The sequence below is a fragment of the Pan troglodytes genome, chromosome 8 (genome assembly GCF_028858775.2).
Source record: "Pan troglodytes isolate AG18354 chromosome 8, NHGRI_mPanTro3-v2.0_pri, whole genome shotgun sequence".
Taxonomy (NCBI): Eukaryota; Metazoa; Chordata; class Mammalia; order Primates; family Hominidae; genus Pan; species Pan troglodytes.
The window spans coordinates 30,998,181-31,014,109 of NC_072406.2; the positions used below are offsets into that span (position 1 = coordinate 30,998,181).

At 38.9% G+C, this 15,929-nt stretch overlaps 1 protein-coding gene and 1 non-coding gene across 4 annotated transcripts in view; both read left to right on the plus strand.

Annotated features, from left to right (window-relative positions):
• Positions 1 to 15,929, plus strand: part of MRC1 (mannose receptor C-type 1) — a 103,269-nt gene that overhangs the window by 35,134 nt on the left and 52,206 nt on the right. For all 3 annotated transcript variants that reach the window (XR_010146812.1, XM_009458030.5, XM_507681.8), the window contains exons 6-9: positions 1,958 to 2,104; positions 6,248 to 6,433; positions 9,649 to 9,806; positions 12,922 to 13,032. Coding sequence is in view for 2 of the 3 variants with exons in the window: in XM_009458030.5 (XP_009456305.2) it covers positions 1,958 to 2,104; positions 6,248 to 6,433; positions 9,649 to 9,806; positions 12,922 to 13,032 (602 nt within the window). In the remaining variant the exon portion in view is untranslated. The remainder of the gene's footprint in view (positions 1 to 1,957; positions 2,105 to 6,247; positions 6,434 to 9,648; positions 9,807 to 12,921; positions 13,033 to 15,929) is intronic.
• Positions 1,777 to 1,862, plus strand: MIR511 (microRNA mir-511). The gene has a single exon (NR_035833.1). It is a non-coding gene; the product is annotated as a microRNA mir-511 (primary transcript).

A 15,929-nucleotide genomic window follows, 5' to 3' on the forward strand; every position in this document is an offset into this window, starting at 1 on the left:
TTACTAACTTTATGATAACTTTATGCTTATTACTAACTTTAAGATAACTTTCGCCAGGTGCAGTGGCTCACGCCTGTAATACCAGCACTTTGGGAGGCTGAGGTGGGTGGATCCCGAGGTCAGGAGCTCAAGACCAGCCTGGTTAAGATGGTGAAACCCCGTCTCTACTAAAAATACAAAAATTAGCTGGGCATGGTGTGGGCACTTGTAGTCCCAGCTACTCAGGAGGCTGAGGCAGAGAATTGCTTGAACCCAGGAGGCAGAGGTTGCAGTGAGCTGAGATCACGCCACTGGACTCCAGCCTGAGTGACAGAGCAAAACTCCATCTCAAAAAGAAAAAAAAAAAAAAAGATAACTTAATGCTTATTACTAATCATTATTTTCTTTGTGTGGTAGTTAAATAAACTTTAAAAAAATCATTTAATTACCACACAAAGAATACCACCAAACCTTTAAAAAGGTTATTTAGGTTATTACCTGCTCCAGACTTTGTGGAGCAGGTAATATGATTTCCGTCTTGCAGGAAAGGAAGTGACATTCAGGCACAGGTTACATACACATTAGAGGTCACAAAGCATAGTTATTAACAGAATGTGGCTCATTCACCCTGTCTTCAGGTGGAAGGTGAAGCTAGTTTGGGGAGTACTGGTTTTTAAATCATATATTAGAGTAGCAAAACGCATGTGAAATGTATCAATGCCTACATTCATCCCTTTAGCAACGTTGACTTTATCTGGTTCTTTAATCAGTTTCCACTAAGAAATGGATAAGGCATAGCTGCTGAGTCTTCTTCAGTAGGCTGAGTTGAAGATACTGAGACAGTTTTCGTTCTGGGAGCACAGCATGCTGCCCTTCTAGCTCTCCCATTAGCTTCTTCTCCTCCATTTATTTTTATTTTTATTTTTGAGACAGAGTCTCACTCTGTCACCCAGGCTGGAGTGCAGCGGTGTGATCTCCACTCACTGCAACCTCTGCCTCCCAGGTTCAAGCAATTCTCCTGCCTCAGCCTCCCAAGTAGCTGGGATTACAGGTGCCCGCCAGCTCCCCGGCCGATTTTTTTGTATTTTTAGTAGAAATGGGCTTTCATTATGTTGGCCAGGCTGATCTCGAATTCCTGACCTCAGTTGATCCATCCGCCTCAGCCTCCCAAAGTGCTGGGATTACAGGCGTGAGCCACTGTGCGCTGCCCTAATAATGTTTAATGTGGCAGGTTTGGAACATCATGTATTCTTTCTTTTTAATAAATTCTACTTTTAGATTCAGAGATACATGTACACGGTTGTTACATACCTAGGTAAATTGCATGTTGCTGAGGTTTGGGATATAAATGATCCATCCCATCAACCAGGTAGTGAGCATAGAACCCAGTAGCTAGTTTTCCAAACTTTGTTACCCTCCATTCCTCCCCCATCTCATAGTCCCCAGTTTCTGTTGTTGCCATCTTTGTGTCCATGAGTACTCAGTATTTAGCTCCCACTTAGAAGTGAGAACATGGCTATTTGGCTTTCTGTTCTGTATTAATTCGCTTAGGATAATGGCCTCTAGTTGCATCCATGTTGCTGCAAAGGACATGATGGTTTCATTTTTTTTTATGGCGGCATAATCATGCATTCTTTTCATTAGGTACCTCTCTTTGATAATGTAATCCGTTGTGACAACTGTTCAAGTTTTAAGGTGTAGCTTTATTAGCTGATAATGGGGGAAAGGGTTGTTTCAAAGAAGTATATTTGCTTTATCAACATTCTAAGTATTGGAATGATCCAACGATAAGAAAACAATAGACACCCATCGTGTCTTTTGCTCTGCAGTCAGTAAATATTTTGTTGTGAATGTGTAGCAAAAGACAGAATGGTGGTCCATTGAATCCCCAGGATGAAGACATGAGGAGATGTGGGAGGGATGCTATCTGCTGGGAATAGCTATAATAGTCCACTTTAACTTTTCCTTTTCCTCGAAGGAAGTCCATCAGCTGAACCTGGAAAAAGCTGTGTGTCACTAAATCCTGGAAAAAATGCTAAATGGGAAAATCTGGAATGTGTTCAGAAACTGGGCTATATTTGCAAAAAGGGCAACACCACTTTAAATTCTTTTGTTATTCCCTCAGGTAAGTGATCTATGGGATCTGAAGTGCCTCAACTATTAGAATTGAAAGATAAGTAACATTACAGCTTAGGTGTAACTGTTGGAATGCCGCCAGAGGTTTTGTGGATAGTCGATGGGGTAAACTGAATGATATTACTGCAATATTTCTGTGTGCTGGTTGCTAGTATTTCCTGAGTGTGTGGCGGTGTCTGGGCCTTGTGGAGATCCTCTGACCTAAATAAAAATGTTACCTTCCCAAGCAGTCCTCTGAGGTAGGTGTCATGATTCACATGCTATAGTTGAGGAAAAAAATATTCAGAGAATACAGAAACCTTGCAGAAATGGCAAAACCGGAATACAAGCTAGAAAGTCAACATTTGGAAGGATGTTTATATTAGGTCCTCACGGCTCTATCTGGGCTTCCATGCTATTCAGTGTAGCGTCTTATACTAAAGTTTTCATAAAATAGAATAAAATATCTAAAAAGTTGTAACTGAATTTTATTTATTTATTGAGACAGAGTCTCATTCTGTCACCCAGGCTGGAGTACAATGGCGCGATCTCAGCTCACTGCAAACTTCGCCTCCTGGGTTCGTGATTCTCCTGCCTCAGCCTCCCGAGTAGTTGGGATTACAGATGTGTGCCATCACGCCCGGCTAATTTTTGTATTTTTAGCAGAGATGGTGTTTCGCTGTGTTGGCCAGGCTTGTCTTGAACTCCTGACCTTGGGTGATCTACCCACCTCAGCCTCCCAAAGTGCTGGGATTACAGGCATGAGCCACCATGCCTGGCCTGTAACTGAATTTTAAATATCGGCTAGACTTCAAGAAAAAAAAAATCAATTGTGTTGTCCCTTACAATTTTATAGGAGAATAAACTACTAAGGCAAGAATTCTATCTTCCAATTGATGAAAGACAAACTACATATTTTTATTATTACCTCTTTTTGGAGGGACAGCGAATGCTTTAAATGGTTTAATTTATTTCTGTTTTTCTGCTGGAGGAAACTGACAATGTGGCATTCTTGTTTTTTTCCCCATTGGCTTTGAAAGCAATTTCATGTATTTTAAAATACGCTTGACATGGCTAGAGATTCAAAAGGTACAACATGATAAATAATAAAGTTTTCCCTACCTCTTACCTGTAACACCCAGTTTACCTTCCTGGAGAATAATTGTTTCTGGGTGTGTATCCTTAGTTATTCCGTGACTATATAAACAAATATGTTTATAATTATTTTTGTTTCATACAAATGGCAGTATACTATAATATGTTTTTATCCTAAGTTTTCCACTTAATAACAATTTTGGACATCATTCCATGTAGAATATAAACAGCTTCTATGTTTATTTTTATGGCTGTCCAAAAGCTATTGCAGAGACAGCACATATATTTTTTTGACTGATCTCCTGTGTAATGGATTTTTAATTTAATTTACTTCCAATCTTTTATTAATACAAACAGTCCTGAGGTAAATAACTATATACATTCTATGCACATCATTTCATGCGTGTGATCATTCCTGGAAGTGGACTTGTTGGATTGGGGAGGAGATGTGTTTGCCATTTTAATTGATATAGATTTGGCCAAGATCCTAAATAGATATAGATGCGGGACCTGGATGTTGGGTTTGATGATCCTTTACAGGCTCTCCATAATGACGGTGGGTATCTTTAGAGAAAGCTCACCAGTTTTGCATTTTACCTCTACTATTCCTCCTCTAGGAGAAATAGTGTATTTTTTCCTTTTTGGAAGCCTTCATTACAATTCTCTTTCTAAGACTTGGAATTTCCATGTTGCCAAAGAGGAGAATAGTTACTTTATAGTTTCTCTGGTACAGCACTCAGAATTCTGTAACTTGGCCTTACTGCTTAACCTGCCGGTGCTGGGATTCTCATGTGTAAAATGGAAATATTCATGACTCTTCTTCCTGAGATAAAATTTTGTTCATTTCATCAAACACTCAGTACATTCTTATTTCTCTATGATGCCTCCTTCACTCGCTAACCGCTTGATATCAGTTTCTGAACATCTCTATACTCCCTGGATTAATGATTCTGTTTTATCTATAAACTCAAATAAACCAGAGCTTGGAAAAGCGTATCAGAGTTCAAATTATGCAGCATACGGGATTAGCAACAGCCTTAGGCAAGAATTCAACCTCAAACCCTGTGAATTCTTGTAACACTAACCCGTTTGTCCGTAATCCTCAGGTCTCTAGGGCTGTACTCTCTGGCTTAGCAGCCACTTAACCGCATGTGGCCACTGAGCACATGAGCTGTGGCTAGAGGAACAAATCATCTTCTGTGGCTGCCCCAGGGAACTCCCCTTCATTTCACTCAAGTTGGTTGTTTTCATGCTTTCAAATATTTTTAAAGTTCATCATTTCAGTTTTTGAAGGACTCAGCATTGGCTGATACTATTTTCAATTTCCTAGGTAGCAAAATTAAAATAACCCACCAGAGGGCTCCAAAGCTGTACTAACCTTTCTTTCTTTTTCTTTTTCTTCTTTTTTTTTTTGTAACCACTGGAAGTGCACAGAATCTAAATTGTATTGAGGGAACAGAATTTTTTTTAAATGTGCATTTTTTGTAACAATTGTACAGCATTTGAGCCTCATGACTGAGTAGTTACTTGTATGACTGCAGGGCACAAAATCCTGGGCTTAAACAATGATGTTTCAGATACTCTCCACCTTTAAGGGAAGATACGACCAATTCATCAAAGCAATAGTGAAGAAAGGTACCCTATAACGAACATATACTAAGACAGCCATTTGAAAACATTTAATATGAGCTTAAATAATATATACGTTCACTTTCATTTGGTAATATAGTCCCCTTCTAAGCAAAACATGTTGCCAAATTACTGTTTGAAATAGTATCTCTAGAATAGTAATAACAAGCAGCCATATATCAACTATAACTTCAATTCTTTTTCTCTTCCAGTACTCAGTACGCTTATATGTACCAGGCCCTGTGCCAGGCTCAAGGCAATAGGGATGAATAAACATCTGCCTTCAAATGTCTTTATTGTCACTTTCCCCTAGCTCATTACTATTAAATTTTTGCAGCGTATAATCAGATTATACAATTTGATCCTATTAGTAGCGAGGCTGAGGATGTTGACAGCTGGTTTAATTAAATAATGATTGTGTGGTGCTTGTGATTTACAAGCACACTCTCTCTATTCTTTTCTAGTTCAGAAGAACGCGGGGTGGGTGGTTTGATTTTAGTGTTAGTACTAATCTCGTTTAAAAATTTTCACCTATGTGGGTACTTCTGTTCATGTGATGTGACTTGCCTAAGATCACACAACTTACCGCAAATTCAGGTTTTAGGAGTTATGACTCCGGATCCCTCTCCTAGTCACGAGCACGTGTCAGTTTTGGGTAGCAACTAAATGGTAGTGGGTCTGTTCTGAGGCAACAGGTGGCTGACTCATGTGGCTATGGTGGCGGAGGCTCCTTGGAGACCGTTTGTTCCCCAGCCATTCCAGCTCTCTACTTCAACACTAACCTGCCTCTCAAGAGTGACTGGCTCCCTAATGTCCGTAGAATAAAGTAAATTCAAATCTTTTAGGGGATATGTTTAGTCCCCCAAAGCTTTCAGGCCTCCAGCATTTAAACAGTGCATAACAGATGCTTAGTTCAGGTTTGCTGACAAGATTTAGATAATCTAATATGTATTAGTATAGTCTTGTTGTAGATATAACTTTTTAAAAAGAGATTTCCCATAGCCAAGTACAGTGGCTTATGCCCTGTAGTAGCAGCTACTCAGGAGGCTGAGGCAGGAGGACTGCTTGAGCCCAGGAGGTTGAGGCTGCAATGAGACATGATCACACCACCGCACTCTGACCTGGGGAATAGAGGGAGAACTTGTCTCTTAAAAAAAAAAAAAAAGAAAGAAAGAAAGAAAATTGATAAGGTGATTTCCCATTTGATTAAAAAGTAGGTTATTTTGTTTTGTCTAAAAACCAACAAAATAGTATATGCCTTGTCTATTTTTGGTGAATATGTATGCTGCGAAAATAAAAACTAAATATTACCTTTATTTGCCTAGTAACTATAAGCTGTTTCATGTATTATATAAAATGATTAAAATGTTGTTATAGTTTTAATCAAATCTTTTAAAATTTTTTTCCAACCCCCCCTTTTTGTTTCTAGAAAGTGATGTGCCTACTCACTGTCCTAGTCAGTGGTGGCCGTATGCCGGTCACTGTTACAAGATTCACAGAGATGAGAAAAAAATCCAGAGGGATGCTCTGACCACATGCAGGAAAGAAGGCGGTGACCTCGCAAGTATCCACACCATCGAGGAATTCGACTTTATTATCTCCCAGCTAGGATATGGTGAGAAACCTGACAGTGATAATATACTTGGCTTTAATCCTGGGAGCACCCCTCTCTACCCAACTCTGGAAAATTCTATCATAAACATCAAATTTAATCAATGTAAATTAATAATTCAACGAACAACGTATGAATTTAATCACAAATGCTGAAAATGCCACAATGTGAAAATTGTATAATAATTGCAAGAATTCTTATCACTGAAAGATAATTCAATTTCTTTTTCTTTTAATGTGTAATCCATTTATGGGTAGTTTTAAAACATTATTTTTTTCATGCATTATCTGGATGCAGAGCAGTCTACCTTGCACTTGTGAACAATGCTTAATTCCTTGGAATTATCTGTGTGTGTGTGTGTGTATCTTCTTTTTTTAGGTCCATATTTTATCTCCTAAAAAAGATTTCTAAATGGACTGTTTCAGACTTTGGATTTCTTTTTTCTTTGTGAATTTAGCTGATGCTGGGAGGGTGTTGAACAGTGAAAAATATAGGAGTTTTTTTTTTTTTTTGAAATGGTTAGATGTCAGTCTAAACCTTTTAAAGGAATATATTTCTTGGCCAAGCTACGGTGGCTCATGCCTGTAATCCCACCACTTTGGGAGGCCAAGGTGGGAAGGATAGCTTGAGCCCAGGAGTTTGAGGCCAGTCCAGGGAACATAGCAAGACCTCGTCTCTACTAAAAAAAATTTTTTTTAAAGAAATGTATGTCTCAATTTTAGGTGCATAATTAAAAATACACAGAAAATGTACTAAGCAGAAAAAAATAGATGAATAAAATGAGCTGGGAATGCTTGTCCCGAAGATGAGCGGCTTGAGAAACAGCATAATGATAATGGGCACTCAGCAGTGCTTGTTGATTAAATGATGATCATTTTCATCTTCCACTGATGAGGCTGCTGAATAGCTGCAGCTGCTCTTCATTTCCCCCCAGCAAAACAAGAGGAAATGGATGGTGGAGATGGTGGAGACAGCTTCCTGACACATAGTGCCTGGAAACTGATTGGGGCTGGGGGAGGGGAGGAAAAAGCAACTAACAAATAGATGAGAAAAAAATAGAGTAGTAGCAGAAAAAGACTTAAAAGTCCCCGAAACACTCCTACTTCTAGCACCTGCCAAATGGTATCCATCTTCCTGTGTTGACCCCATTGAGTGTCTTAGGCCACGAGAATAGCCCAGCTGCAGCCTGTGAACAATTTCTTGGTTATTCTGTGTCTACCTATCCTGGAGAATTCTCAATAGAAGATAATAATGGAATCAGAACTGGTATGTCTGAATAACAATTACTTAAATTTAGTGTGGCACTTATAGCCAGTAAAGTTTGCAAATGATTTAGCAGAAAACAGGTTAGTTAGGATGCTCTAGAACTGGAGTGCACATTTAACTCTACTTTGTATAACATAATATAGTAAAAGAAAAAAACCTGATATTTTTATTGCTATAATTATTTTAGGAAATTGGATGGCCAAAATTGCTTTGAAATTCAGCTTGAGAATTAGTAAATAAATTAGAAAACCTTCCATTAAAAATTATTGATAAGATTTTATTTTAAACAATAAAATAATATTAATAAAAGTAAAGTTGTAAAGTTAAAATTATTGTTTCTAAACAAAAGGCTAGAAATTTTTTTTTTACATAGTTGAGATGATACCTTTTGTATTAATCATGGAAGTATATTTCAAGTGGACACATTAAGATCTATACACGTAAGTTATGATTATACCAATGAATACAACTTCCCCAACTAATTGATAAAAATCAGCATGACAACTTTACACTCACATCTTATATATTTTTCTAGGATCAAGATTGTGCTTAGGAATTGAAGAAGCTATGGGGGAGAACAATTTAGTGAGAAATATGTATATAGGAAACTCTTAATGCTATAACTGTGGGACTTAGGAGGTTAGTTTTTCTTTGATCTTCAATTGAAATCTTTGAGGGGTACATGAGGTCACTTTGAAGCCTGCATTTGTTGCTGAAAAGATCACGATCTGCAAATCAAGTGAAAGGAGAAGAGGATCATCCTGGCAGTGTCATTCATTCTCCACGGCACTGGAAACATCTGCCAGTGCTGGCGCCAGGCCAGCTAGAGACTTCTCCAAAAGCAAAGTTGAATGACAACTTTCAGGAGGAAGAGACTAAACCGCTTAGGGAGAATCTTATACATTGTGATGTTTTCCTCATTTTCTACCACAACATCATCTTTACAATACTTTGGCAACTAATTTTATTATACCACTAAATGATCATACATCAAGCATTCATGATGGGACTCCCAGTCGTGTGAATTAGATAGATATTGATTTGTGTATTCTTTAACTTTTTTTAATTTAGACAAGTTTATTTTTTAGCCATGACATCTTAAACCTTCATTGACTTTAACTTTATCCCATTTTTGTTGTGATATTTAGGAATTTTTAGCATGGCACCTACTTATAAAATCAATAATGCTCTCCATAGAATTTCAAAACAAAATGATCATGTTTTAAATCTATATTGGTTGTTTTCGTTTTACCCTCATTTGTTATTTAAGTTTTGCTGGAATTTCATGGCATTTCATGATGAAAATGATTACAGATTCATTTGTATATACAGCATAATAGATAGGTACCAAATGTCAGGTGCAAGTCTCACCTCTTGGTTTATAATTCTTTCACTATATAGATAATTTTCATTCCCAGTACAGTGATTGATCTTTAACGGAAGTATCTAGAATGTTCTTGATAACAAGAGTCAGTAAAATAGAAGCAGTTTAAAATTTTTGTTACTTGAAAACATTCACCAATTTAATCATAGTCAAACAGATGTATATAAATAGGCTACCATCAATAATATGAGTGCAGTTGGCATGGTAAATTATTTGCAACAATAAAAGCAGCTTCATAAGATAGAGCATAGTAATAGACCTACCTCAGTTTTGTTTTTGTAACTGCCAGGAGATACAATCTACAATATTTCCACTAAAGAATGCAGTCATATTCACAATGTAAAGGGTACACTACACAGCCTAAAACTAACAAGGTAAAATGTAGTTGGCATCTAAGTCGACAGCATGTAGGTCAGATGAGCACTCATGAGGACTATCTTTCATGATGGTGATCATATCAAGGGAGGTAGAGCCCTGTTGATAAAGCAGAGTGCCTTCCGTTCCTTTTACCCCCTGACCTTTGGAAAGCAACCCTTGTATATACCACTGTGTGTTTCTTCCTGTTTAGAGCCAAATGACGAATTGTGGATCGGCTTAAATGACATTAAGATTCAAATGTACTTTGAGTGGAGCGATGGGACCCCTGTAACATTTACCAAATGGCTTCGTGGAGAACCAAGCCATGAAAACAACAGACAGGAGGATTGTGTGGTGATGAAAGGCAAGGTAAGGCCACTTGAATGACTGATATTTATAATGAAAGTCACGGGGGATTTTTCCTTCTGTCCCAGTCAGTTACATATGTTTGTTTAGATTGTTTTTATTCTACATAAATTGGCATGGATCAAAGGTGAACCAAAATTCAGATTTGATTTCTTGAATCCCTCTCAACTGTCTAGCAAAGTCAAATTTTCAAGAGGATCACTGAAGCAATGGACAGAAACTTTTGGGTCAAGGATGAAATTTGCCTGTAATGAATACTCATATTGTTTCTATGGCACTATATATGTACATGGCCATATATATAGTGCCATATTATAATGGTGTGTATATATATCCACCAAAGCTCTCATTTGACCAATTAAGCCATATATATGATTATGTATGTATATATAAAAAGTTATTATAAGCCATATATATGATTACAGGAGATGTAAAAAGAGATATATATGTATGTGTGTGCGTGTGTGTGTGTATGTATATATGTAAAAAGAGATTGTAGCCCCGTATATATGTGAGAGATATATATACACCAAGTAGATGCAGATCTACTTACAACTACGGTGGATTAGGTCTGGAACCTGTACTTGGGGAGCTACATTCATTTTTTTCAGTTTACATGGAGATGTCATATGAAATGATTGCTTCTATGATTGAAATATGACCTTAGTGATTGAAAAATGTTATCAAATTTATCTTTTATTAATAGATGGTAAACACAGTGATTAAGAGGCTGAGTTTTGCTGTGTGACTGACTCCTTTATTTGCAAAATGGGAATAAGAGCTGTACTTAGCTCACCTGTGGATATGAGATTTTTGTTGTTGTTGTTGTTGTTGTTGTTGTTTGTTTGTTTGTTTTTTAAGACAGAGTCTTGCTCTGTCACCCAGGCTGCAGTGCAGTGGTGCAATCTCAGCTTATTGCAGTCTTGACCTCCTGGGTTCAGGCCTCCCAAATAGCTGTGACTAAAGGTGCGTGCCACCACACCTGGCTAATTTTTTGTATTTTTGGTACAGGTGGAGTTTTGCCATGTTGCCCAAGCTAGTCTTGAACTCCTAAGCTCAAGCGATCTGCCTGCCTCAGCCTCCCAAAGTGTTGAGATTACAGGCGTTAGCCACTGTGCCAGGCCCAGGACATGAGTATTAAATAATGCATGTGTGGTACACAGTTCCCAGCCCATATTTATTGTTCAATAATTTTTGTCATTGTGGTTGTTTATTTTTGTCACTGTGGCTATTATTTTTGTCATTGTGGTTGTTTTTATTGTGATGGATTGAAAGTTTAAGAACATATTAGGTGTTAACTATCCAAAGAGTAGACAGAAGAAACCAGAAAGCAGCATGCTTGGAGGAGGTGAAAGGTCAGTGTGGTTGAAATCATGAAGTCAGAGCCGGAAGGGTGGGTAGGAACTGAGGTTCAAGAAACATGAATTTCCTCGGAGGGGTAAAACCAAAGTGTCAATTTATAAATGTTACTCTGGCTAAAGGCTTACGTGTCAGATTGCAATGGGCTGAGACCAACTAAGATATGAGGAGTTAAAGACAGACAATACAGAAAACATTTTATTTATTTATTTATTTATTTATTGAGACAGAGTTTTGCTCTTGCTGCCCAGGCTGGAGTGCAATGGCAAAATCTTGGCTCAATGCAACCTCTGCCTCGAGAGTTCAAGCAATTCTCCTGCCTCAGCCTCCCGAGTAGCTGAGATTACAAGCGTGCACCACCACATCCAGCTAACTTTTTTGTTTTATTAGTAGAGACAGGGTTTCACCGTGTTGGCCCGGCTAGTCTTGAACTCCTGACCTCAGATGATCCACCCGCCTTGGCCTCCCAAAGTGCTGGGATTATAGGCGTGAGCCACCGCGCTTGGCCCAGAAAACATTTTTTTCAAGATGTTTAGCAGCGAAGGGAAGGAAAGGAGAGGTCCTTTTAACATTAAATCTCAAAGGAAAAGAGAGGGGATAGAATCTGAAATAAAGTGGAAGGTGGAGCCTCAGATCCAGGAGAGCACTCATCAGTAGAAATAGGAAGAAGGCAGAAAAGATGACTGTGGTTTCATGATGCTTTCAAGTTGGTGTGTTGGGTGCAGGAGATTTTTCTGGATGGCTTATATGAACTTGATTAATTTGAAGACAGAGCTGACTGCAGGGATTGATGAAGAGGCTGCATGCGGCCAGGCCCAGTGGCTCACACCTGTAATCCCAGCACTTTGGGAGGCCGAGGCGGGCGGATCACGAGGTCGGGAGATAGAGACCATCCTGGCTAACACGGTGAAACCCCGTCTCTACTAAAAATATAAAAAATTAGCAGGGCGTGGTGGCAGGCGCCTGTAGTCCCAGCTACTCGGGAGGCTGAGGCAGGAAAATGGTGTGAACCCGGGAGGCGGAGCTTGCAGTGAGCCAAGATCAAAGTCACTGCACTCCAGCCTGGGCAACAGAGCGAGACTCCGTCTCAAAAAAAATAAATAAATAAATAAAAGAGGCTGCATGCAAACCTCTTGCGAGCACCGTCATCTAAGGACTTACAGACATTTTTAATTTCTCCCTGGATTCCTCTAAACAATGGCTTGGACATCTCAGGTATAAAATCATATTGGGGCTCCAATCACTTTTTACATGTTTGTAGCTAGAGTCAAAATTACTGTTTACATGTGAACATGTCAATTACCTTTCCTTTTAGTAGATGCCGTTTTCTCTCAATAACCTTGGATCTTAATTTTCCTCCTCTGAGGCACAGTTACAAGAAAATAGCATCAAAGTCCCAAATTGGCCGGGCGCAGTGGCTCATGCCTGTAATCCCAGCACTTTGGGAGGCCAAGGCGGGTGGATCGCCTGAGGTCAGGAGTTCAAGACCAGCCTGGCCAACATGGTGAAACCCCATCTCTACTAAAAATACAAAAAATTAGCAGAGCTTGGTGGTGGGTTCCTGTAATCCTAGCTACTAGGGGGGCTGAGGCAGGAGAATCACTTGAACCTGGGAGGCAGAGGTTGCCATGAGCCAAGATCGCGCCACTGCACTCCAGCCTGGGGGACAGAGTGAGACTCCGTCTCAAAAAAATAAAAATAAAAAAAAGTCCCCAAACTGATAATCCTATATTTTTTTTTCTCTCTCTGCTCCCTGCAGGATGGGTACTGGGCAGATCGGGGCTGTGAGTGGCCTCTTGGCTACATCTGCAAGATGAAATCACAAAGCCAAGGTCCAGAAATAGTGGAAGTCGAAAAAGGCTGCAGGAAAGTGAGTGCACCATGCCCACGGTGACTTAAGCTGAGCACGTATGAGTTGATACCGTTGGCTTTATTTTTATGTGTGAAAGTGCCTTGTTATTGCAGTAGCCAAGGGTTTCCACTGTCTCAATCTTCAATAGTTTATTGTTAGTGTTTGATCTCACTGTTCTCCTTAAAGTTTTCTTGGGGAATTCTCTATAGTTAATACAGAGGTACACAAGGCCGGTAGCTCCTTTCAGAATGTCATGGGAATTGGAAGAGAGAGAACAGGAACTAAAAATGGCACATCAGAGGGAGTCTGGCTAAGTTGAGGGCAGGCCATGGGAGAAGGTGTCATCCACCTTCTATAGTAGAAGGTGACAGTCTACTATAGTCTGTCATCCTATGGGTTGTTAAGAACATTTCCAGTAGATACCCCCAAGTTGCTGATAGCAAATGATCCTTAGTCATTTTTTTCCCATTTATAATATTTCTGATGAGGCATCTCCTGGAGAGGATTCTTCTCAGTAGGTCACCGCAGTCGGGAGATAGGAAATCCAGCCTCCAACTGGTACCCACAGTAACTCAGTGGTCCCTGTGAAATAGTTTTTTAAAGCACACAGAAGCTATGAAAACACAGGGTTTATGGTTATCATTTTCCTGTTTGATTGCTACATCTTCTTTTCTCCTTTCTCATTTTCTTTGAATAAAAATGAAGTAGAAACTATTTTTTTCCCTAAGAGTATTATGTTGTGGTCACATAATCTTATAACACGTACCGGAAAGCTGATAATTTGGTATATAAAAATAAACCGTAAAGAAATAGAGCAGATAATGGAAAATCATAGCATGGAAGAGGCACAAAGGACCTGGGTGACTTCACAGTTCCTCTTCTAAGTTTTGAATTCTGGAAACTTCAGTTCAGAGAAGCAACGTAGCTTGCTGATAGAAACAGAGGCAAGGGTAGAACCCAGGTCTCCTGTCCCTAGACAACTATCCTTTGTTTCACTTCCAGCATACGTTCATATTCTTTGCCTGATCATATGCATACACAAGCTTGTATATTACTGTCATTTTCTAAAATAACAAACCTTACATTTTTATTACTTTTAATCAATCTGTTTTATTTTTTTCTATTTTCCTACACATCTAAAATCTTGATAATAATCCTGTTTAATCATTAGGATGATAATAAAAATAAAATAATAGCAGTCCCTTATGAAGTACAATTATTGCATTCTAATAGATTTACAGGGTGAGTATTATAGTCCTGATTAAAAAGAAGAGGAAACTGAAACACAAAGAGTTTAAACAACTTGACCACTTTAAAAACACCTGTTTGAGGCAGTGCTTTCCTTACCGGGCTGGGAAGACTAGGGAAGAAAAAATCCACTCATCAACAAAGGAAGATAATAATGCAGTATTTTTCTGTCTGGGCTTTGGCATACAGTGGTGTTGAGGGGTCTTTCTAAGAATTCAGAAATCACAGGCTTGTTGTTGTCGCACAGACCTGGGATTTAATTTTCAATTCAATGCTATCAGTGTGGGAAACCCTAAACCAAGAAATCAACCCAAAGTGGCCACAAGTTTCTAATAGTCCAGGGTTCCTGACATATATAAATGTAAAACCTCATTATAAAGAAGTCTCATTATTCAAGCTGTGGGAACCCCACAGGTGAGACTGAAACCCCAAATTATAAGATATACCACCAGGATCTTTATATGGGGAAAATTTATAGATATGACATTAAAATAAAATGTGTTTTAAAATGTTTACAGAAAAAGACAGAAATGAAACCATTCATCAGCCACCAAATTGTCTGAGAATGTCTTAAATTCATCCTCACCCTGAATAATAGTTTAGCTAGGTCAGTTTAGAATTCTGGATTGATGGTTGTTTTCTGACAGCGGTTTATATATTATTTTATTATACTTTCTCGTGGCCTTATTTTTGGTACTGGAATTCCTGCTGTCACACTAATTCTTCTTCAGTTTTGAAGTGGATATGCTGGTGGTTCTCTCTGATTGATTTTAAAATCTTCTCCTTGTCTTTGGCATTCTGCAGTGCCTGGGTGAATGCCGAGTACCTAGTGGAATGCTGCAGTGTAGCATTCTACTACATGTGCCTAGATCTGGAATTATTTTATTTGTTGCCTTTGCTCCCCGGTGTGTTTCTTTTTTTTTGAAATGAAGTCTTGCTCTGTTGCCCAGGCTGGAGTGCAGTGGCATGATATCAGCTCACTGCAACCTCCGCCTCCCGGGCTCAAGTAATTCTTCTGCTTCAGCCTCCTGAGTAGCTGGGACTATAGGCACAAGCTACCACGCCTGGCTAATTTTTGTATTTTTGGTAGAGATGGAGTTTTACCATATTGGCCAGGCTGATCTTGAACTCCTGACCTCATGATCCATCCGCCTTGGCCTCCCAAAGTGCTGGGATTACAGGCATGAGCCATCGTGCCAGGCATGAGCCATCACAGGCATGAGCCATCGTGCCAGGCCCAGAGTGATTCTTTGAGGTTTCACAGCCATCTTTCGGTTCTTGAAAGTGACCCATCATTAGTTTTATTCGCTGCTTCTGAAACTTCTGAAACTTATTATAGGCAGTTGTTCAACCTTCTCATTCTATTGTCTATGCTTTCTGTCAACATGTTTTTTAACCTCTTTTCGTATCTTCATCTCTTCCTATGCTATCTTTTCTATCTTGCTATCTTTTTATCTTTTCATCCAATTTACCAGTTTCCTATGAAACCCTGATTACTATATTTAATCTGACCATTGAGTTTTTAACTTCATTGCTATGGTTTTCTTTTATAGACATTCCGTACTTTGGGGTTCACATCCTCCTTTTCTTTGTGCATACTATTTTGATCTTTTGTTATTGGATTTATTCTTTTGTTACAAAGTCATCTCAAACATGCTGTTTTTTTA